Raw genomic sequence first — 24324 nt, 5'->3', positions numbered from 1 at the left:
TTTTTGACATACTGAGGATTCCGTACCGAGCTCCTTAGCAACAGGCGCCTCGGTTGTGATGCATGGTATGTTTATGGAATTGCATCGTCTGGATGAACACGTGAAATGGCGAAAGGGGATAAAAAGAAAAAACCCGAGAAAACAACTCCCGAACAGTCATTAAGTACATTTTTGTCAAATGGCTCCCATGCTGGTGTTGTATCAGAACCACACGTGTTAGATGAAGAGTCGGAACATGAAACAGATGTAATGACTGCCTCCTTTTCTTCACAACCACCACTCGCCGAAAAACAATTTGAGAGAAGTGGTGATGCATTTCATGAGGTCCCTGTTCTTCCTAATATTATTGTCCAGAGGTAAACCATTGCTTATCACTCGCCTCTTTCTATGAACATGAAATAATGCCTCTGAACATGAAATAATGCCTCATATCATGTTGTTGGGTTTCTTTTCCAGAATAACCTAGGCATACACTGCTAAGCCTGCTAACGTTAGCTAGCTACTGTTACATGATCAATGAAAAGCAATCTGTGCTCACTCAGGTACGAGGGAGAAAAGTATCTAGAGCAGTTCCATGGAGAAGGTGTGGCATATTTTCAGGGAGGACATGTCTACAAGGTATTGCATTATGCCATTGCCATATGGTGTCTGTATCACATTGTATAGCATTACATGATGACAAAAAAATTTATTTTTATTTTTATTTCACCTTTATTTAACCAGGTAGGCTAGTTGAGAACAAGTTCTCATTTGCAACTGCGACCTGGCCAAGATAAAGCATAGCAGTGTGAACAGACAACACAGAGTTACACATGGAGTAAACAATAAACAAGTCAATAACCAGCCAAATGAACCAGCAAACATGACATCAAATCAATAAGCTTTGTTTTTCTTCAAGGGTATGTTTTCAGTAGGAGTCATGCATGGACATGGTCTGTACACATGGGCAGATGGCGTGAAATATGAGGTATTTTGGTCCACCACCTTTACAAGATGCATTTCTTAGTTAATCTTATACTGCAGATGTGATCTGTGAACCATTTGATTCTCATAATGACAGGGTGAGTTTGCATTCAATGTGCCCATGGGCCATGGGACATACACCTGGCTGGATGGTAGCTGTTATGAGGGAGAGGTGTGCAGTGGAATCCGCCATGGTGTGGGGACATATAGGTGTGCTAATTCCTCTGTGATATACAGAGGGCAGTGGCATCACAGCAAAAGSCATGGAAAGGTATGATCCTGTTGCAGTCTTGAGCAATTTAAGTCAGATAAACCTGCATCTTGTCCGCAGGTTTATTTAATGTGGGGTTGTTTAATTTACAATATTTGTTTGTTTTATTAGGGTACAATATACTATAACCAGGAAGCGACGTCCTGGTATGAAGGAGAATTGGTAAACAATAACAGAGAGGGATGGGGAGTCCGATGGTAGGTGAACTTGTGTTTAGACAGTGTGTTACACATGTGAATGATCTCCCATCAAATGTGTTCTTATGCTTAAATTATTTCAGTGTCATACACCTTGCATGTGTTCTCTCTGCTGTGCCAAAGTTACCCCTCTGGGAACCTGTATGAGGGCCAGTGGAGGAACAACGTGAGACATGGAGAGGGCAGGATGAGGTGGCTGCCGCTGGGTCAGCAGTATAGCGGGTTATGGGAGAATGGAGTCCAGGTAGGTCAAACCATATCACCCTCATCTCCCATGACATGATATATTAATAAACCCATTATTTGGCTTTTGAGAAAGAAAACATGGTTAGAGTAACTTCACATAAATGACTGATAAATCCTCCTCTGTCTTTCAGCATGGACAGGGGACCCACACATGGTTCCTGAGGAGAGTGACGGGCTCTCAGTATCCCCTAAGGAATGAGTACACTGGGGACTTTGTCCAGGGGCTGAGGCATGGCCAGGGCAGCTTCTATTACGCAAGCGGGGCTCTTTACAAAGGAGAGTGGAAGGACAACAAAAAACATGGACAGGTGAAGGGGGAACATGTCCATAGAGTAATCATTCTAATTGAATACATGTCAATATGGAGTGTAAATAATAAGATCTTGTTAAACATTCTAGGGAAAGTTCATTTTTAAAAATGGACGCATATTTGAAGGGGAGTTTGTGGACGACCACATGGCAGAGTTCCCAGCGTTCTGCCTGGATGGTTCAAACACCCCTGATCTGAGTGGGATTAGAACACACACTCCCCATCCTGAGGACGGTAAGTGCACCAAGTCCCTCTGAAAATGTATGTCTGTCTGATAAAATTACTCATCTGACATCAACTCCCTGGAATGGTCCTGTATTTTTCATGTGGTTATCCAGTATAGTAAAAGTAAGTCCTGTGTTTCAGGTGAATCCCCCAGAAGAGCACCAGGAGGAGGCTCAGGCAGTGGTCCAGCCCTGCTTGGGCCTGACATGGCTCTGGACATCACTGCTCTGCTGGAGAACCTCCCAGAAAACCAGAGAGACCTGCAGCTCAAACAGGTCAATGGGACTGACCACAACAGCATATGAAAATCAATTTCAATTTGTGTCAATTCAGTTGTCAAATTAGATTCCATATATTATAACAATCCTTGAACTAAGTTATGATAGCTTCAACCCCAACTCTGCGCTGAGTTGACAAACAGGTGGTGTTTTTTGCGCCTCCATTTGTCCCTTTCGCTGTGTGCCAGGTGGAATTTGTGGTGCTGAGACACATAGCGGAGCTGAGGGCCATCTATAGCTTCTACAGCAGTCTGGGCCATGATCAGTCCCCAGACAATACCTTCTTGCTGTCCCGCCTGCAGCTCTGGAGACTCCTCAAGGACTGTCGCATCCACCAGCAAGGCATCACCCTGGCCCAGGTCGACCGCTACATCTGTGGTAAGGCCAGGGAGAAATAACCACCCCATTTCCTGTTTCTCCCTTCATGTTTGGCCAATTCATCCTGCTTTGTTAATTTGTTTCAGTCTCATCACAAGATAACTTAACATTATAGAGACTAACATATTGTAGTGAAAACAGAGGGTAGCCTGAGCAGGACTTGTTACATTTTGTTGTTTTGTGAACTAATTTCAAAGCAGAGGATGTCCCTTCCGAGGAGATCCACTCTCCCTTCAGCACCATGCTGCTCAGAAGGTTCCTCAGCTGTGTTGTGGTTCTGGCCTACAACACCTACCATAAGGACATAGAGTAAGGACAACATTGCTATCCTGTACTCTCCTACTCCTGTGTAGTAACACTGTAATCACCGTAGTAACAACCTTGTATCAACACCATGTACTCTACTCCTGAGCCTCTTCTCTCCTTCCCAGGCCCTCTGATACCATACTGGTTGCATGTTTGTCCAAGCTGATGAGGGAGAACATCATCCCTAATGCCAAGAATGTAAAAGGTACAGGTACGCATGCATACACCATTGTTTACTCTTTATCAAGTGTAACCCACATTCATGCTCTCCTTGTTGTGAACTGAATGCAGGGCTGTTGTTCCCCAACCCCATGCATGCTGTGATTGCTGGCAACTACATTGGGAGGTGCTGGGAGATCTACAAGGCCTTCTGCAGAGCCAACACAACCCCCCTAGCTGACCAAACCATGACTGTCAGGCACTTCATATGGATGTTTAAGGTACTTGTGACGTTCAACTAATGTGACCACACACTGATGTTGTGTGGTGATRGGTGCTCATATTTAGAGCTCTGAGTTTTTCTTGACCATCACAACCCTAACATTACATGATGTAAAGTTGATTGATGAAACTTGGTTCTGTTCCACCAACAGGACCTTAGTCTGTTTGATGCTGAGCTGACCACAGGGAAACTCCTAGAGATCCTCTCTGTAGAGAACCCAGCTGCTTACGACCGCTACTACTGCAACCTAGACCTAGAGGTCAGCTAAACGCTTCAATAATTGATCATTTTATTTTTTTTCTCCAMAATTTTCGATCTTGTCGCTGCAACTCCCCAACGTGCTCGGAAGGTGAAGGTCGTGTCATGCGTCCTCCGAAACACGACCCGCCAAACCGTGCTCCTTAACACCTGCCCGCTTAACCCGGATCCAGCTGCACCAATGTGTCGGAGGAAACACCGTTCACCTGACGACCGAGGTCAGCCTGCAGGCGCCTAGCCCTCCATAAGCAGTCACTAGAGCACGATGAGCCAAGTAAAGCCCCCCCGGCCAAACCCCCCCTTAACACGGACGACGCTGAGCCAATTGTGGCCGCCCTATGGGACTCCCGATCGAACCCGGGTCTGTAGTGACGCCTCTAGCACTGCCTTAGACCACTGCGCCACTCGGGAGGCCCCATAACTGATTGATTTAATTCATTCCTTTGTATTTGTATAGTGGAACAGGTTCCTGTACTAAATAGGTGGTGGAACAGGTTCACCAGCATTAAGAGACCCTAACTTTCTAATAATAGTTTGTTTTATTCACGTTTTATTGTCACATGCACAAGTACATTGAAATGCTTAACAAGCTCTACCCTAAAGTGCAGTAATCAATATCAAAATAGTAACACTAATTTAAAAAATATATATATATACAGTACCAGTCAAAAGGTTGGACACACTTAATCATTCAAGAGTTTTTCTTTATGTTGACTATTTTCTACATTGTAGAATAATAGTGAAGACTTCAAAACTATGAAAGAACACATAGGGAATCATGTAGTAACCTGGAGGTATGTTGGGTCATTGTCCTGTTGAACAACAAATGACAGTCCCACTAAGCGCAAACCAGATGGGATGGCGTATCACTGCAGAATGCTGTGGTAGCCATGCTGGTTAAGTGTGCCTTGAATTCTAAATAAATCACTGACTGTCACCAGCAAAGCACTATCACACCACCACCTCCAAGCTTCGCGGTGGGAACCACACATGCGGAGATCATCTGTTCACATACTCTGCTTCTCATAAAGACACGGCGGTTGGAGCCAAAAACCTCAAATTTGGACTCATCAGACCAAAGGACAGATTTCCAACGGTCTAATGTCCATTGCTCGTGTTTCTTTGCCCAAGCAATTCTCGCCTTCTTATCAGTGTCCTTTAGTAGTGGTTTCTTTGCAGGGATTTGACCATGAAGGCTTGATTCACGCAGTCTCTGAACAGTTGTTAAGATGTTTCTGTTACTTGAACTCTGTGAAGCATTTATTTGGGCTGCAATCTGAGGTGCAGTTAGTTAATTCTAATGAACTTGACCTCTGCAGCAGAGGTGACTCTGGGTCTTCCTTTCCTGTGGCTGTCCTCAAGAGAGCCAGTATCATAGCGCTTGATGGTTTTTGCGACTGCACTTGAAGTAACTTTCAAAGTTCTTGAAATGTTCCTGATTGACTGACCTTCATGACTTAAGGTAATGATGGACTGTCATTTCTCTTTGCTTATTTGAGCTGTTTTTGCCATAAACTTGGTATTTTACCAAATAGGGCTATCTTCTGTATACCACCCCTACCTTGTCAAAACACAACTGATTGTCTCAAACGCATTAAGAAGGAAAGAAATTCCACAAATGAACTTTTAACAAGGCACACCTGTTCATTGAAATGAATTCCAGGTGACTACCTCATGAAGCTGGTTGAGAGAATGCCAAGAGTGTGCAAAGCTGTCATCAAGGCAAAGGGTGGCTACTTTGAAGAATCTCAAATATAAAATATGTTTTTATTTGTTTTACACTTTTTGGGTTACTACATGATTCCATATGGGTTATTTCATAGTTTTGAGGTCTTCACTATTATTATACAATGTAGAAAATAGKAAAAATAAAGAAAAACCCTTGAATGAGTAGGTGTGTCCAAACAGTTGACTAATACCGTATATAATAAAGGAAACACAAATAAGAGAGGAAGCTATATACAGTGTCAGTACCATATTGACGATGTGTAGGGATACTGGAGTATTGAGGGAGATAGGCACATGTAGACTGGGATTAGGAGACAGTGACAGGTAGCAGGATAAATAATAATGATAATAATAAACAGTATGGCAGCAGCGTAAGTGGTCGATGGATGGGATATGTAAACAGAGCTGGAAAGTGACTGGTGTTAGGAATATATAAATACTAATGGTAATATACACTGAGTGTACAAAACATTAAGAACACCTGCTCTTCCCATGACAGACTGAACAGGCGTAATCCAAGTTAAAGCTATGATCAATATTGATGTCACTTGTTAAATCCACTTCAATCATTTTAGATGAAGGGAAGGAGACAGGTTAAAGAAGGATTTTTAGGCCTTGAGACATGGATTGTGCATGTGTGCCATTCACAGGGTGAATGTGCATGACAGAAATTGTGCCTTTGAATGGGGTATGGTAGTAGGTGCCAGTCGCACCGGTTTGTGTCAAGAACTCCTACACTGCTGGGTTTTTCATACTCAACAATTTCCTGTGTGTATCAAGAATGCCCCACCACCCAAAGGACATCCAGCTAACTTGACACAACTGTGGGAAGCATTGGCGTAAATATGGGCCAGCATCCCTTTGGAACACTTTCGACACCTTGTAGAGTCCATGCCCTGACGAATTGAGGCTGTTCTGAAGGCAAAAGGGGTTGCAACTCAATATTAGGAAGGTGTTCTTAATGTTTGATATACTCAGCGTACTAATGGTAATATATACAGTTGAAGTCGGAAGTTTACATACACTTATGTTGGAGTCATTAAAACTCGTTTTTCAACGACTCCACAAATTTCTTGTTAACAAACTATAGTTTTGGCAAGTCGGTTAGGACATCTACTTTGTGCTTGACACAAGTCATTTTTTCAACAATTGTTTACAGACAGATTATTTCACTTATAATTCACTATATTACAATTCCAGTGGGACAGAAGTTTACATAAACTAAGTTCACTGTGCCTTTAAACAGCTTGGAAAATTCCAGAAAATTATGTCATGGTTTTAGAAGCTTCTGATTGGCTAATTGACCTCATTTGAGTCAATTGGAGGTGTACCTGTGGATGTATTTCTACCTTCAAACTCAGTGCCTCTTTGCTTGACATCATGGGAAAATCAGAAGAAATCAGCCAAGACCTCGTAAAAAAATTGGAGACCCCCACAAGTCTGGTTCATTCTTGGGAGCAATTTCCAAATGCCTGAAGGTACCATGTTCATTTGTACAAACAATAGTACGCAAGTATAAACACCATGGGACCACGCAGCCGTCATACCGCTCAGGAAGGAGACGCATTCTGTCTCCTAGAGATGAACGTACTTTGGTGCGAAAAGTGCAAATCAATTCCAGAACAACAGAAAAAAGACCTGATGCCACAAAGATGCTGGAGGAAACAGGTACGAAAGTATCTATATCCACAGTAAAACGAGTCCTATACCTGAAAGGCCGCTCAGCAAGGAAGAAGCCCCTGCTCCAAAACCGCCATAAAAAAAGCCAGACTACGGTTTGCAACTGCACATGGGGACAAAGATTGTACTTTTTGGGAAATGTCCTCTGGTCTGATGAAACAAAAATAGAACTGGCCATAATGACCATCGTTATGTTTTGGAGGTTAAGAGGGGAGGCTTGCAAGCCGAAGAACACCATCCCAAACGTGAAGCATGGGGTGGCAGCATCATGTTGTGGGGGTGCTTTGCTGCAGGAGGGACTGGTGCACTTCACAAAATAGATGGCATCATGGGTAGGAAAACTATGTGGATAAATTGAAGCAACATCTCAAGACATCAGTCAGTGCAGAGTTAACAGCTTGGTCGCAAATGGGTCTTCCAAATGGACAATGATCCCAAGCATACAACAAAGTCAAGGTATTGGAGTGGCCATCACAAAGCCCTGCCCTCAATCCTATATAAAATTTGTGGGCAGAACTGAAAAAGCGTGTGTAAGCAAGGAGGCCTACAAACCTGACTCAGTTACACCAGCTCTGTCAGGAGGAATGGGCCAAAATTCACCCAACTTATTGTGGGAATCTTGTGGAAGTCTACCCGAAACGTTTGACCCAAGTTAAACAATTTAAAGGCAATCCTACCAAATACTGAGTATGTAAACTTCTGACCCACTGGGAATGTGATGAAAGAAATAAAATATTAAATAAATCATTCTCTCTACTATTATTCTGACATTTCAAATTCTTAAAATAATGTGGTGATCCTAACTGACCTAAACAGATTATTTTTACTAGGATTAAATGTCAGGAATTGTGAAAAACTGTATTTGGCTAAGGTGTATGTAAACTTCCGACTTCAACTGTACATGTAAACAGAAGTAATAGTGACCAGTAGCAGGATAAAAAGATACTAATGGGAATGGGAATCAATAATCAATCATCAGCAGTGTAGTGGTAGTTCTAAATCTAATCAATAAGGATTTTAGCTGCATCATAGGTATGAGGGGAAGCAGTAGTTTAACAGTGTTATGGCCAGGGGATAGAAGCTGTTTAGGAGTCTAATAATAATACGATTGAATGTATGTAGCGATTTTCATGACAATAAACATCTCAGATGCTTTAAAAAATAACTTAATTGGAAGTTTGATGGTGAACCTGATTCTAGATGACGTTCCTGGAGTTCTTTGAGGCGTTGCTGGGCTGTGCAGAGGTTAGCGATCAGAGGGATGGTCAGACATCCTCAGACAGCCAGATGGAGAGCTGCCTTCTGGCTGACACCAGGAGGGTTTCCCCTGGGGAGAGGACCAGAGACAGCCCTCTACAGAGGTCCTCACAGCGGCATTCCCCTCTGACTGGACTTACTGCAAAGTCATCAAACCCATCAAAAATCTCTCCTGATGTGGGTAGTGTCAAATCACTGGAGGTTGGTTTGATCAGCTCTGTCAAATTTATACATAATCTCACATGGCGGTCTGGAAATCGAGACCATTCCTTGTCTAAATTAGTTCATTCAATATTTTTCTACCCAGATGGGAAAATCCAAGGAGATTCTCCAGTTGTCTACACCTGAAGAGATGGAGCCCAGACAGAGTCCCAACGCAGCAGGCAACCTCACATCACAGACTGGGGGTGTGTTCTCCTCACATATCTTTCCTCTACTCACATATCCGTATAGTCTGACTGGTCACATCTTTGAGGCATTGTTGAAAGTGTATGCGTGTGTTTGAGTCAGGTGGTGGGTCAGCAACCCACTCGTCAGACACTGAGAGGAGAGAGGGCTCAGGTGGCGCTAGATCAGCAGTGGAGGCCGAAGTGTCAAAACACCCTCCCCATGATCATCCCCCCAGCACAGGTAGATTACACAATAAGTACACTGAACAAAAATATAAACGGAACATGCAACAATTTCAAAGATTTTACTGAGTTACAGTTCATATAAGGAATCAGTCAATTGAAATAAATTCATTAGACCCTAATCTATGGATTTCTCATGACTGGGAATACAAATATGCATATGTTGGTTACATTTTAAAAAATATTTAAAAAATAAGTTAGGGGCGTGGATCAGAAAACCAGTCAGTATCTGGTGTGACCACCATTTGCCTCATGCAGCATGACGCATCTCCCATAGTTGATCAGGCTGTTGATTGTGGAATTTTGTCCTCTTCAATGGCTGTGAGAAGTTGCTGGATATTGGCGGGAACTGGAACACGCTGTAGTACGCGTWGATCCAGAGCATCCCAAACATGCTCAATGGGTGACATGTCTGGTGAGTATGCAGGCCATGTAAGAACTGGGACATTTTCAGCTCCTATAAATTGTGTACAGATCCTTGTGACACGGGGCTGTGCATTATGCTGAAACATGAGGTGATGGCGGCGGATGAAAGGAACGACAATGGGCCTCAGGATATCGTCACAATATCTCTGTGCATTCAAATTGCCATCGATAAAACGCAATTGTTTTCCGTTGTCCATAGCTTATGCCTGCCCATACCATAACCCCACCGCCACCATGGGACACTCTGCTCACAACATTGACATCAGCAAATTGCTCGCCACACGACGCCGTCTGCCATCTACCCGGTACAGTTAAAACCGGGATTAAGCCATGAAGATTACCACTTCTCCAGCGTGGCAGTGGCCATCGAAGGTCAGCATTTGCCCACTGAAGTCAGTTACRACGCTGAACTGCAGTCAGGTCAAGACCCTGATGAGGACAACGAGCACGCAGATGACGGTTTCTGACAGTTTGTGCAGAAATTCTTCAGTTGTGCAAACCCAGTTTCATCAACTGTCTGGGTGGCTGGTCTCAGATGATCCCGCAGGTGAAGAAACCGGATGTGGAGGTCCTGGGCTGGCGTGGTTACACGTGGTCGGCGGTTGCGAGGCCTGTTGGATGTACTGCCAAATATTCCAAAATGACATTGGAGGTGGCTTATGGTAGAGAAATTAACATTAAATTCTCTGGCAACAGCTCTGGTGGACATTCCTGCAGTCAGCATTCCATTTACACTCTCGCTCAAAATGTCTGGCATTGTGTGACAAAACTGCACATTTTAGTGGCCTTTTATTGCCCCCAGCACAAGGTGCACCTGTGTAATGATCATGCTGTTTAATAAGCTTCTTGATATGCCACACCTGTCAGGAGGATAGATTATCTTGGCCAAGGAGAAAATCTCACTAACAGGGATATAAACATATTTGAGAGATGTTTTTTGTGCATATGGAAAATTTCTGAGATCTTTTATTTCAGCTCATGAAACATGGGACCAACAGTGTATACTACACTAATTTGGAAGAATTTGACCTCAGAAAATCAGTAGCGATATTACGTACATATCTTATCATTGAAATGTTTAATTGCCATGCCAATCTCACACCTGCCGTGTCTCCTAACCAGAGCCTGTTGAAGACAGGAGTGGAGCAGGTATGACTTCCTGCCCTTCTGAGACTGAACTGGACAGCTGGGTCCAGAGGACCCACCAGTTCTTTACCCAGAGGTTCTTCCCAGCGTACGAGTACAGCCTGGAGCTGAGGAGGGAGGTGCAGGAAGAGAGGCTGAGGCAGACGGCACTAGCCCGCATCGCTCTGGCTAAGGCCAAGGAAGACGCCAGGTAGGCAGCTACTGAGACAACATGAGGCCCCTTGATCCAGTTTGTATCCAAAATGTTATCCAGATGATGCCCCAGAGAATCTCCATTGGAAGTTATATTTTTAGTCCAAGAAATCTGCCCTTGATGTGAGCACCACACAAGCTCTACATGTTAACTCCACAACAAATAAAGCAATTATGAAAAATGTTCCAGGTTGAGGGAACAGTGGGAGGCAGAGGAGGAGGAGAGACGGAGGGAAGAAGAAGAGGATGAGGAGGCAGAGCGAGTAGAAGGGCCAGAGGATGACCTTAACCCATCTCCAGCGGCTCAGACGCCTGTGGCYTCCACCACCTCTGTGGTCATCACCAAACAGTCGCTTGCCACCGCAGCCAAGAAGAAGAGGAAATAGACTCTCAGACCATCCATACAACTGTATGGCCAGAGTAAACTTAGTCCTGGATAAAAACTGACCTTTTCAGAGCAGTCATAACAGTCCTCTATGATGTCAATAACATCCATTTCACACTTAGTTCCAGGAGTGGGACACGTGTTTTGTGATTCAGTCATTGTTTGGTCATTGTGGAAGAAGAGGCAAAAAAAAAATTCTGTTGGTAGCAAATTTGAAGAATCTACATTTTATTTACACACGCATATTCAATATAGCAACAAAGTTGATTTYGTATAGAAAACCTGAACACCTGGGCTCCATATAGAATGTGGTTAATAGTTAACACTACCTGGTGCCTTTTTGGTATTAAATAATAAAATAGTACAGATAGCACAAAACAGTGTAATGAAAGTTACAAAAAACTATTCTAACAATGCATATAAAAAATWATATTTTTGAAACTATAAACTAGTKTAGCAAAATATACAACAGCAGTTATGCAAATCAGTCTCATCAGTTGCTCGTTCTGTCAGAGGGAGGTGTGAACGACATGAGGTCACTGGGGCACATTGACTGTCTCACTCTGTCCATCTGAACAGGGGTGAACAGCAACAGGTCTGACTCAACTGGCTGGAGAGGAAATGGGGACAGCATGGGTTAGTTGAGGAATGCATACCTAATAGTAAAATAAGAAATAATCAACAAAAAAAGTATGTATTTCAGAACACCAAAGTGAGAAAGTCATTCAACACCAAATGAAAGCATACACACATACAATGGGTGTACAAAACATTAAGAACACCTTCCTAATATTGAGTTGTGCCAATCCATGTCTCAATTGACACTAGGTTTAAAAACCCTTCTTTAACCAGTCTTCTCCCCTTCATCTAAACTGATTGAAGTGGATTTAACAAGTGACATCAATAAGGGATCATAGCTTTAACCTGGTCAGTGTCATAATGTTTTGTACATTCAGTATATACAGTACCAGTCAAGTTTGGACACACTCATTCCAGTTTTTTTTTCTTACTATTTTCTACATTGTAGAATAGTGAAGACCTCAAAACTATGAATTAACACATATGGAATCATGTAGTAACCAAATCAGTTGTGTTGTGACATGGTAGGGGTGGTATACAGAAGATAGCCCTATTTGGTAAAATAACAAGTTAGTCCATCATTACTTTAAGACATGAACGTCAGTCAATCCGGAAAATGTCAAGAGCTTTGAACGTTTCTTTAATTGCGGTCGGAAGAACCATCAAGCTATATGATGAAACTGGCTCTGATGAGGACCACCACAGGAAAGGAAGACCCACAGTTACGTCTGCTGCAGAGGATAAGTTCATTAGTTAACTGCACCTCAGATTGCATCCCAAAATAAATGCATCACAGATTTCAAGTAACAGACACATCTCAACATTAACTGTTCAGAGGAGACTGCGTGAATCAGGACTTCATGGTTGAATTGCCGCAAAGAAACCACTACTAAAGGACACCAATAATAAGAAGAGACTTGCTTKGGCAAAGAAACACGAGCAATGGACATTACACTGGTGGAAATCTGTCCTTTGGTCTGAGGAGTCCAAATTTGAGATTTTTGGTTCCAACCACCATGTCTTTGTGAAATGCAGAGTAGGTGAACAGATGATCTCGTGTGGTTCCCACCGTGAAGCATGGAGGAGGTATGACGGTGCTTTGCTGGTGACACTCAGTGATTTATTTCGAATTCAAGGCACACTTAACCAGCATAACTACCACAGAATTCTGCAGCAATACGCCATCCCATCTGGTTTGCGCTTAGTGGGACTATCATTTGTTCTTCAACAATGACCCATCACGCCGTGTAAGTGCTATTTGACCAAGAAGGAGAGTGATGGAGTGCTGCATCAGATGACCTGGCCTCCACAATCACCCGACCTCAACCCAATTGGGATGAGTTGGACCGCAGAGTGAAGGAAAAGCAGCCAACAAGTGCTCAGCATATGTGGGAACTCCTTCAAGACTTGGAAAAGCATTCCTCATGAAGCTGGTTGAGAGAATGCCAAGAGTGTGTAAAGCTGTCATCAAGGCAAAGGGTGGCTACTTTGAAGAATGTAAAATATATTTTGATTTGTTTAACACTTTTTTGGTTACTACATGATTCCATGTGTGTTATTTCATAGTTTTGATGTCTTCACTATTATTCTACAATGTAGAAAATAGTAAAAGTAAAGAAAAAACCTTGAATGAGTAGGTGTGTCCAAACAGTTGACTGGTACTAACACACACACGAGAGAAAGAAGAGAGTAAAACAAGGAAGTTAACCTGTGTGATCCGTGGGATGAACATTTGTGTGAAACTGGGAGATGCTGTGATGGGAGTGAAGTCGGGAAATGAAAACAAATCCACCATAAGGAATACAAATATCTAAGACTAACCGTATCCAAGCACACACACAGTACCTGTGGGAGTCGACACTTCCTCCTGAGGGGTCTCTTCAGACGGAGCAAACGGACTCTCCATTTCTACGTCTATCACCATGGGCGACAGCATCTCCTCTGCAACAGCTGGCTCCCGTGGTGACAGGCTACACCTCACTGCAGGTTGGAGGTAGCGCTCAAAGTCCAACCCCGGAAGACCCTTGTGTATTTTGAGAAGAAAACCCAGATGAACTCTTGCCAGTAATTTAGTAATACATTAAGATGAGACATCTTCTTTAACAAAACACTTACCTCTGTGATGGAAGTGTCTGGAGCCACGGTCCCTGGTACGTCGGCATCAGCTGGGAAGCTGAGGGAGACCTGGACAGCAGGAGGAGAGGAGGGGGGCACCAAGCAGGGGGAGGAGAGGGGAGATTGGCAGGCCTCAGTAAATCTTGGCCTGGCTGGGGTGGGGGAGAGGGTGAAGCTGAAGGCAGGGCTCCTGACTGGATAGGACTCTGCTCCATGGTAGTGGGGCAGTGAGGGTGAGAGGGGTTAGTCTTGAGGAGATGGGGAGACTGGGAGCCATGATGAGATGGGTAGGCTGGTATCGTAGGCCTCTAAAGCCTCTTTTCTGTCCTGGAGCTCTAATTGGTTGGGCTCTTCTGTGGCCAACACCGATTGGCTGAAGGCTTCTCGATGCTGTTCGTCATTGGTCAGCTGTTGGATGGTGATTCACAGCTCTCGGAGTGCTCCTCAGGGCAAACAGTGGGCTCTGAAACAACCTCAGATTGGTCACAAGCTACATCTTCCTGCATGCTCTCGGGCTCTGGTTGGTCAGGAGTGACATTCTGCACAGAGGCTAGCTCTGGTTGGTTGCTGGGGCCTTCCTCTGACTGGGTGTCCAGAGCTTCTTTGACTGTTGAGATGCAGAGAGAGACTCTGGTGGGGCTACTTTGGGTGGGGGCCGGGGTGTAGAACTGAGGATCAGGGTGAGGGGTACGGAGTGGGGTGGCATTAAACAGGTAGGCAGGGGTGAGGGTGGAGCTGGCAGGGGTGAGGGTGGAGCAGGCAGTGGTGAGGGTGGGGTGAGCAAGGGTAAGGGTGGAGCAGGTAGTGGTATGGGTGAGACGGGGGAGAGGGGAGGCGTGTGCAGCTGCAGCAGTGTTGGAGTGGCGGGTTCTGCCGGGGGTGGAGAACTTGGTGACTGAACAGGGAGATGCCTGAGGCATGGCAGATACATGGGTGGATCTCCTCACAGACCCTGGAAAGACACAGACCATACAGCAATCAGTCCATGCCCAACTAACGAGCTCTATACAGCTTTACCAGGTACCTCAAACACTGACAGAGGGAGAGGTCAGGGGTCTTCCAGGTTCGAGCAAACCCGCCATCCTTTCGGCCTGCCATTCTACGCATCTTCATCTGCCTCCATATCTGTAGTGTCTTAGCTCTTATTACTTATTTATATAATAAGAAAGACTGAATACAAGAAATTGAACTGGAGCTTCACATTTACTRAAAYGAGTTAGTACCWGAATAACATAGAACAACACTGCGCATGACCAAGGRTGCTCCRTTCTTAAAGGGGACATCAGTAATTAACAGAACATAACATTCCTTCTCTTATACAATCAGAGTTACTTTTACCAAACCACAACATTTCCCAGAACTTGTAGTTATTTTGCATCTTTTAATTTGAACAGTTCGTTTTTGTTTGTTTGTTTATAAGTCCAGTCTGTCTGGTGGACGGTGCCTTCGTTCTGGGTAGCGCCTAGGATTGTCTGGAGGCTCCTGAACATCCTCAGTGTGTGCTTGTTCCTTTATAGCTTCTGCTATAGCAACACCTTCATTAACACGTTCCCTTCTTTCAGCCTGGGGTCTCTTTACTGCCCCACCGCCCTCTACAGTTCCTTGTGTGTCACTCAGTAGCTCTCTGTGCCTGTTCTCTCTCGATTGTTGTGCCGTTTTCTGTGGAATGCATTTGGTTAATGTGACGCCACCACATTATGTCTGGGCTCACTTGAACCTGGTAAGTTCTGGGTCCCGTTTGTGTATGTACGGTCCCTCTTGTCCATTTCCCTCCCCTTCTGTAGTCTCGCACCATCACTTCCTGTCCTGTTTGGAGATGGCGCTCCCGGCCACCGGAGAGCATCTTGGCTTGTTTGTTCAGCACTTCATTACGCCTGTTTGGCTTCATGATGTCCAGCTGTGTGCGGAGAGGCCTCCCGAACATCAGTGCGGCTGGGCTTTCATTTGTCGTGGCATGTGGGGTGTTTCGGTAGGAGGCCAGGAACTTGGCGTGACAGGAACTTGGCCAGTTTTGTTTGCAAAGTCCCTTCGTCTCGTTTTGCTGCACGGAGTCCTTGCTTTAGGGTTTGCACAAAGCGTTCTGCCAGCCCATTGGTGGCAGGGTGGTACGGAGCTGAGGTTGAGTGTTTGATTCCATTTACTGACATGAATCTTGTAAACTCGTCACTTACAAAAGCTTGCGCGTTGTCACTTACTAGCTGCAGCGGCAATCCGAAGCGTGCAAACGTTGTTCTGAGACACTCTATCGTCTGAGCTGAGGTGGAGGAGTCAGTGCAAAACACCTCTGGCCATTTGGAATGGGCATCAACTATAACCAGAAACATGTGCTTTTCAAAGGGACCAGCGTAGTCCACATGAATTCTCTGCCATGGCTCTGTGGGCCATTCCCAAGGGTGGACTGGGACAGGAGCRGGCATGTGAAGGGTTTCCAAACATCCGCTACAGTTCTTYGCCATATTTTCTATCTGTTGATCCAGACCKGGCCACCAGAAGTGGCTCCTTGYGAGCAGCTTCATTTTGACAATTCCAACATGACCTTCATGTAGTTGCTGCAAAASCTGATGTTGGCATTTCTGGGGTATCATGACTCTCATTCCCCACATCAAACATCCTTGGTACGTTGTAATTTCGTTTCTCCGCTGGAAATACGGAGTCAGCTCCTTTCTGCCWGTAGCTGGCCATCCTGACATGGTGTAGGTGTACACTTTTGACAAGGTCACATCTTTCCTTGTCTCCTGTTTGATAACTGTGCTTGTGACCGGTAGTGCCTCGAGCTGAGCGGTATGGTAAATGTCCACTGCATCCACACTCCTTTGTCTTTCTCTTGTACACGGCAGTCTGGATAATCCATCTGCATTTGTGTGGAGGGACGACGGCTTAAACTCAATGTCATWCATATGACTGGCAAGGAACAAGGCGKATCGCTGTAACCTGGCTGCTGKCATTGCCGGAATGCCTTTCTTTGGACTGAAAATGGAAAGCAACGGCTGGTGATCCGTAACCAGTGTGAAACGCTTGCCATATAGGTATGCGTGGAATTTCTTGACGCCCCACACTAGCGCCAGTGCTTCTTTGTCGATTTGTGAGTAGTTTTTCTCTGCATCATTCAATGTTYGTGRCGCRAATGCAACTGGCCTCTCTGACCCATCTTTCAGTGCGTGTGAAAGGACGGCCCCTAAGCCATAAGGGGACGCATCACAAGCCAACTTCACTGGCAGTTCAGGGTCGTAATGCATCAGGACCTGTTCAGATGTGATGAGCCGATTTGCCTCAAGAAACGCATTTTCACACTGTTCTGTCCACCGCCATGTCCTATTCTTTTCCAGGAGCTGATTTAGAGGCTGGAATACTGCTGAAAGGTTTGGGAAAAATCTTCTGTAGTAATTGATCAGTCCCGTAAAAGATCTCACTTCTGTGATATTTTGTGGTCGTGGTGCCTGTACCACTGCCTCGATTTTGTACTGTGTTTTGTGCAATCCATTGCGGTCGATTTCATGTCCACAGAAGACAATTTTGTCTTTGAAGAACTCACACTTCTGTAAGTTTTCCTGTAGACCATACTCTTTCAGTCTTTTCAAGACCTCTTCCAGGTTAGCCAGGTGCTCTTTGTCGGTGCGTCCTGTTATGATCATGTCATCCAGGATACACTGGGTTCCTGGGATTCCTTGCGAAATCTGGTCAATAGTTCATTGCCAAATGGCTGGGGGTGATGCAATGCCAAAAAACCAGGCGGTTATACCTGTATAGACCTTTGTGTGTGTTTATTGTCAGGTACTGTTTGGAGCTCTCTTCAACCGATATTACTGAAGTGTTTCCCACCAGCTAGTGCAGCAAAGATGTCATCCAGACGTGGCAGGGGGTATTGGTCCACATGCAACATTGAATTCACAGTTACCTTGAAGTCCCCACACATTCTAACAGACCTGTCTTTCTTCACAATAGGAACTATGGGTGTGGCCCATTCGCTTCTGTCYACTTTCATCAGGATCCCTGTATCCTGCAAGCAATCGATTTCCGCTTCCACCTTTGGTCTCAGGGAGTATGGAACAGATCTGGCTTTGCAGAATTTTGGGGTTGCGTCATCTCTTAGTACAAGTTTGGCTGTGAAGACTTTTACTGTTCCCATCTGATCACTGAAAACTGTGTTGTATTTCTTTCGCAAGTGTTCCAGTGTTTGGTCTGTGCCTTTCTCTTTGGACTGGAACGTGTGGAGCATTTGGGGTTTGCCTTCGATATCTGGTGTCACCCATATTATGCTACTGCTGGGAGAAGTCACTGTGTTTAAGTCCATTGTACCAATTAATCGTTCATCTGAATCACTGCCACTGTTCTCTGCTAGTGCATTCACAGACCCTTTACTTTTCTCAGTTTTCCTGTTGTGACTGAATTTTGCTCTGCATGCTCTTTGAATGTGCCCCCTTCTACTGCATTTGTGACAAATTTCGTCTTTGAAACGGCAGTCCTCTGTTCTGTGACCATCTCTGTCACACCTGTTGCATTTCTCGGCCACACGGGGGCGCTGTCGGCTGCGTGAACTTGTGCAGGGAAGTTTGTGATAGGTCAGTATTTCTTTTACTTTGCAACTCAAATGCATCTTTAGTCGCGATTTCCATAGCCACAGCAATTTCAACAGCCTTTTCAAACATGAGATCTGATTCTGTGAGCAAACGTTTTTGAATGTGTTCATGTTTCAGTCCACAAACAAATCTATCCCTTAATGTGTCATTTAGGTTCTCTCCAAACTGTCAATGTTCAGACAGTTTCTTAAACTCTGCTACATATGTACTAACACCCTCCCCCTCATTCTGATCTCTCTTGTGGAAACAAAAACATTCCACGATGAGGAGTGATAGGTGATTTTGCAATATCTCCACAATCTCTGTGAATGTTTTATTGGAGGGCTTCAGAGAGGCAGTCAGATCTCTTAGCAAACTGTATGTTTTTGGGCCAATTAAACTCAACAACGCTGGTACTCTCTTGTTATCAGCAATGTCGTTTGCAATGAAGTACTGTTCCAGTCGTTCAATGTAAGTTGCCCAGTTTTCTTGCGTGTCATCAAACACATCTATTTTCCCGATGCCATTCTCTTTACCTCCGGCTCCACGGGTCTTTGATCTGCCGCCTCGTTCTCGTCAGCTCTCCCCTCGTCGTCACTGCTTGCTAGCTGTTGTGCTACAGGGTCAACATCTTCCTCTCTTACAGGGTCAAAATCTTACATTTACATTTAAGTCATTTAGCAGACGCTCTTATCCAGAGCGACTTACAAGTWGGTGCATTCACCTTATGATGTCCAGTGGAACAACCACTTTACAATAGTGCATCTAACTCTAAGGGGGGGGGGGGKTTAGAAGGATTACTTTATCCTATCCTAGGTATTCCTTAAAGAGGTGGGGTTTCAGGTGTCTCCGGAAGGTGGTGATTGATTCCGCTGACCTGGCGTCGTGGGGGAGTTTGTTCCACCATTGGGGTGCCAGAGCAGCGAACAGTTTTGACTGGGCTGAGCGGGAGCTGTACTTCCTCAGAGGTAGGGAGGCGAGCAGGCCAGAGGTGGATGAACTTCCTCTCTTCCTACGAGCTCCATCTGCATTCGTGATGCACACTGCAGGTAATCATCCTCGTCACCATTGTATTGTCTTAGCTCTTATTACTTATTTATATCATAAGACTCCGCATACAAGGAATGGAACTGCAGCTTCACATTTACTAAAACGAGTTAGTACCAGAATAACATAGAACACTGCGCATGACCAAGGGTGCTCCATTCTTAAAGGGGACATCAGTAATTAACAGAACATAACAATATCTCTGAGCATCACAGCAGTTGAGGGGAAGCTTGGGTGAAGAACGGTGGAGGTACGAGTCTCACCTGTGAGTTTGGCAGGACTCTCCACCTGGAAGAAGCCTCCCTGGAACATCACCACCGATGGTTCTGGGGCCTGGGTCTCCGCCTGGGGGTCCTCGGGAGCTGGAGCAGGGTCGTCCACAGCACTGCCTGGCCCTGCGGCCTGCGCTGCCTTTGCAGCCTGCTGCTTGGCCTTTATTGCAGCCTTGATGGCAACCAGACGAGACTTGGCGACAGCACCACTGGCAGGCTTAGCCACCAGAGCAGAGGGCAGCTTCTTGACCACCTTCCTCTGTCGTGGTGGGGATTTGCTTTCCTCCTGCTAACCTTTAGACTCTGCCTCCTTCAGAGCACCAAACTTCTTGTTCACGTCCTCTACCTGAAAGAGGAAGAGTCAAACAAGTGGAGAGAGAAGAGGGGTTGCCCTTTTTAGAAAGCTTGAATCCACATTTTCAACCTTTCAGGATGCTGTACCAATCTAGGTGGTAATTCTTCCTAGAGGTAGCTAGTATTGTTTAGCTGTAGTGTTAACAGACAGGCACAAACAGAGTTTAACCACCAGTGTCTGACTGTTTGTTCATCTAATTCTACACACACAGTAGACCATGTCCTCATTAACCCACCTGGTAGTACACCATGTCCCAGAAGCCTTGCAGGTCAGTGCAGGTGGTGATCTTCTCTCCTCTGCCCAGCTCACAGTCATCCACCAGGCCAGAGAACTGACCAAACCTCTCCTTCATCAGCAGCCTGGCCTGGCCCATCGCCGTACGCATACGGTCACACACTTCACAGGGATGGAGGTCAACACAGTTAGGAAAGGTATTGAGAGAGAAGGATACATTGAGGAAATGTGGTGTGATGTATTTTTTGCTTATAGAAATCAGAATCCACAGCATATAATGGATAAAACACATGAGTCACTCACTCTCTTCAGGGACAAAGGCATCATCCACCCTGGGCTCCCACTGCTGACAAAATTCTGTCAGCCTCTCTGTCTCACTGACTACCACTAACCTGACAGACATTCACATGACACACCAATACTAGTCTGAGTCAGGAACATAGCTGATGACTTGGTTTCACATATTAACCCTCACCTGAAGTAGGGCACATCATGCTCTGGTTCCTTGGGACTCGGAAGACACCGAGGGGCAAGAGTAGGAGAAGGGCGAGGTGGGGAGTGAACAGGGGACTTGGCAGGAGAGAGGGCACTGAGCTCCATTTTGGGCACCAGGTTATCAGATGGCCAGAGTGGAACAGGGTGTAGAACTGAGACACTGGAGAGGATGAAAAAAGTTTAATACGTACAAAGCTAAAAAATGACAGCCTGTCATATTTTAATAAGTAGTAATGGTATATCAACCAGTTTTTCATTCTCTGAAGAAATGAATATGACTAAACCTAGTAAATATGAATTTATTGAAAGGGAATAGAGAGAGTTAATATGTTAGAGGGATATAGACTGATCAGAAAAGGGTGAAGAAATATTAAAATTTCAGTAATTTCGCAGACGCAACTTACAGAAGCAATTAGGGCACATGGACAGATTTTACACCTAGTCAGCTCGGGGGTTCCAACCATCAACCTTTCGGTTACTGGCCCAACACTCTTAACCGCTAGGCTACCTGCTGCCCTAAAAAGGATTTCCTCGAATCCTCTCCTCGACTTCTCAAACCCCATTGGAAGAGAAAATCTGAGGTAAATGCTTCCTCCAATGCCATTCGAGAAGGTGCAGAGAGAGGATAAAGGTCAAGAGAAGAGAGGATAAAGGTCCATAGAGAAGACAAAGGACCATAGAGAGGATGAAGGTCCATAGATGTGAGGAGTCACACACAAAGTTACCTGGGTTTGAAAAAGGAGTCTGCAGAGCGGGGAGTGAGAGGGTTAAAGGAGGACGGGATGGCTGGGGCCTGGAACACAAAGCCSTGGATGGCGAATGAGGACAAGTTGGAGGCTGAAGGGGGGATACAGTCGGCCTGGGCTGAGACAGGTTCTGGAGCTGGATGAACAAGGTCTTCTACCATCTTCTCATCCTCCTGCTCCTCTGCACTAGGGGGTGTGGGGCTGGCACCCCTAGGCTCCTCTAATGGCTTGTCCACTTTCACAGCAGCCTGCTTATTGCTCATAGCATTTCCTAAAGAGAATGCCAAATCATTATTTTTGAATGCAGAACTAACATGTCGAAAACCCCCCAAAAATGTTGTTAAAGAATGGGGCATAACAAGGTGGTGACGTCAGCTGCCAATGCTTACCCCTGGTGTTCCTCCCTCTGCCAACAGGTGGTGCTGCAGACTGCTTGGCATTTGATCTGGTCTTGGGAGCTGCAGCAGGTTTGTCCTTTGCCACAGGGGCCACAGAGACCCGAGGCCTATTAGCTGACCTTGTGGATGGGGCTCTGACTACTGGTTCAACTGCAGGAAAGTGGAAAAATAACAGTCATGAGTTACGAGTCAAGGATATGTTTATCAGGGTCAAATAATTGGCAAAACAAAAGGCGTGGAGAGTAACATAAAGAATAGCTGTGTGTAGTACAGTTGACAGATTGTTGTCATGGTTAGGAGTGTTACCTATAGCAATCCTGGTCCTTCTGGCTGACCTGACCACAGCTGGTTCAACTAAGCCAGAACCAGGTAGAGGTCAAGGGTCAGCAAGTGTTGAATCAAGCAAACAATTTAAAGATGATAAAGGCTGGACTAATTGTTTTAGAGGTAAAGTGGGGGTAAAGAAACACCAAACCTTTCTTGAAACAGGGAGAGTGTCAATAGGCTGTGTTGCCAAGGTCAATGGAACAGAGAAAAAAACTGCATATTGTAAATTATATGGTTATTCAAAAAAGCAGCTATTGTAGTTCTTGACTAAATAATGTGACAGAAAATCTTATATAAAGACATGTGCAGAACAAATGTAGACTTGGCAGGAAAAAAGTCACCTTGGGGGCCTGCTGCCTCATGGTGGAGCGAGTCACTCTGGTGGATTGGGGCTGGACCACTGGCGTTGTTGCCTGGTTGGGGGGAACGGCCAAATTATGGCCATGTAACAACCACTAAGAACACCAGTTCTTCTATTCTTATATGCTAATCAATTTTGGGCACATCGAAGTTGAACCTCCGGTGATGAGTCAATTACATCTTCATCAAATCAATGATTGAACAATGACTCCCAAGGACAATGGATATAACATCTATAGACATGTCAGCAGTATACTGAGTCAGTCTTAAGCTGTGCCCTCTCACCCTGGCTTTGATTGTGGCAACTGGGGCCTGCGGCAGAGGGACCAGGGGCTGGGCCTCTGGCCGGTACAGCCCAACCTTGAACACCCCCTTCTTCTCCCTTGCCTTCTTCTCTTTCTCCTTCACAAGCTCCTTCTTCTCTTTGTAGCGGGCAAGCTTTTTCATTCGCTCCTCCACTGCAGCGTCTGAGAAAAAAGAAGGAGGGAGTTGGAGAGAAAATAGATCAGTGTGGGATTACATAATGTTAGTGGGAGTGGAGGATGAAGAGGCATGAGGGTGAAGTTGGCTCAGGCTCATTTTTTAGACATACTCCACAGTTTCAGAGAATAAAATATTGTAGCCAGTAACATTACCTAGAGCAGTGGTTCCCAAACTGTGGGGAGCACATCCCTTGGGTCAGTAGGGGGGTGCGGGGGTCCCCACAAAATAATAAATAAATATATATAAATAAATAAAGATTTATATATATATAGTGCAGTTATAAAGCATTTGCACCCTTTCTAATTTTCTYTACTTTTGAATATTTTTTTATACTGAATGTTATCAGATCTTCAACCAAAACCTAATATCAGATAAAGGGATCCTGAGTGAACAAATAACAATACATAATTGTGCCCGTGTGAAAAGTAATTGCCCCCCTTACACTCAATAACTGGTTGTGACTCCAACCAAACACTTCCTGTAGTTGTTGATCAGTCTCTCACGTCTCTTCTCTGATACAGAGCAGAATTAATGGTTCCTTCTATTAACGCAAGTCGTCCAGGTCCTGAGGCAGCAAACCATCCCCTACCACCATCATGCTTGACGGTTGATCTAAGGTTCTTACTGTGGAATGCAGTGTTTGGTTTTCGCCAGACATAATGGGACCCATGTCATCCACAATGTTATACTTTTGACTCATCTGTCCATAGAACATTCTTCCAAGAGTCTTTATCATCCAGGTGCTTTTTGGCAAACTTGAGTCAACTTTTTGGATGAGATGGTTCCCATTATGCCTGGTGAAAACCAAACATGCCGATGGGTCCCATTACCTGCCCGGTAAAGTTGAAACCGGGCTTCATCAGTGAAGAGCACACTTCTCCTACGTGCCAGCGGCCATCGAAGGTGCACATTTCCCCATTGAAGTTGATTATGACGCCAAACTGCAGTCAGGTCAAGACCTTGGTGAGGACGACGAGCACGGAGATGAGCTTCCCTGAGACGATTTTTGACAGTTTGAGCAGAAAGTCTTAGATTGA

At 45.0% G+C, this 24324-nt stretch overlaps 1 protein-coding gene and 1 pseudogene across 4 annotated transcripts; one reads left to right on the top strand and one right to left on the bottom strand.

Annotated features, from left to right (window-relative positions):
• The first annotated feature begins 34 nt into the window (after window positions 1–34).
• Window positions 35–11570, top strand: rsph10b (radial spoke head 10 homolog B). 4 transcript variants are annotated; one of them, XM_024008810.2, is made up of 19 exons: window positions 35–356; window positions 543–618; window positions 899–967; window positions 1061–1234; window positions 1346–1431; window positions 1555–1675; window positions 1809–1985; window positions 2077–2221; window positions 2354–2487; window positions 2679–2868; window positions 3069–3177; window positions 3300–3385; window positions 3466–3614; window positions 3768–3875; window positions 8483–8740; window positions 8847–8946; window positions 9050–9169; window positions 10720–10933; window positions 11126–11570. In XM_024008810.2, the coding sequence occupies exons 1-19, from the start codon at window positions 106–108 to the stop codon at window positions 11319–11321; spliced, it is 2763 nt and encodes a 920-aa protein (XP_023864578.1). In that variant the 5' UTR covers window positions 35–105; the 3' UTR covers window positions 11322–11570. The 4 variants fall into 4 exon arrangements, with proteins under 4 accessions (XP_023864578.1, XP_023864577.1, XP_023864581.1 ...); XM_024008809.2 differs by having other exon boundaries at window positions 3066–3177; XM_024008811.2 differs by having other exon boundaries at window positions 36–356; window positions 3066–3177; window positions 3300–3379.
• A 243-nt stretch (window positions 11571–11813) lies between these two features.
• Window positions 11814–24198, bottom strand: LOC139029210 (disks large-associated protein 5-like; annotated as a pseudogene).
• Between the last annotated feature and the right edge of the window lie 126 nt (window positions 24199–24324).

Source organism: Salvelinus sp. IW2-2015, linkage group LG18 (assembly GCF_002910315.2).
Source record: "Salvelinus sp. IW2-2015 linkage group LG18, ASM291031v2, whole genome shotgun sequence".
NCBI lineage: Eukaryota > Metazoa > Chordata > Actinopteri > Salmoniformes > Salmonidae > Salvelinus > Salvelinus sp. IW2-2015.
The sequence above is the reverse complement of the archived record's forward strand: the minus strand, read 5'-3'. Positions and strand labels throughout refer to the sequence as shown.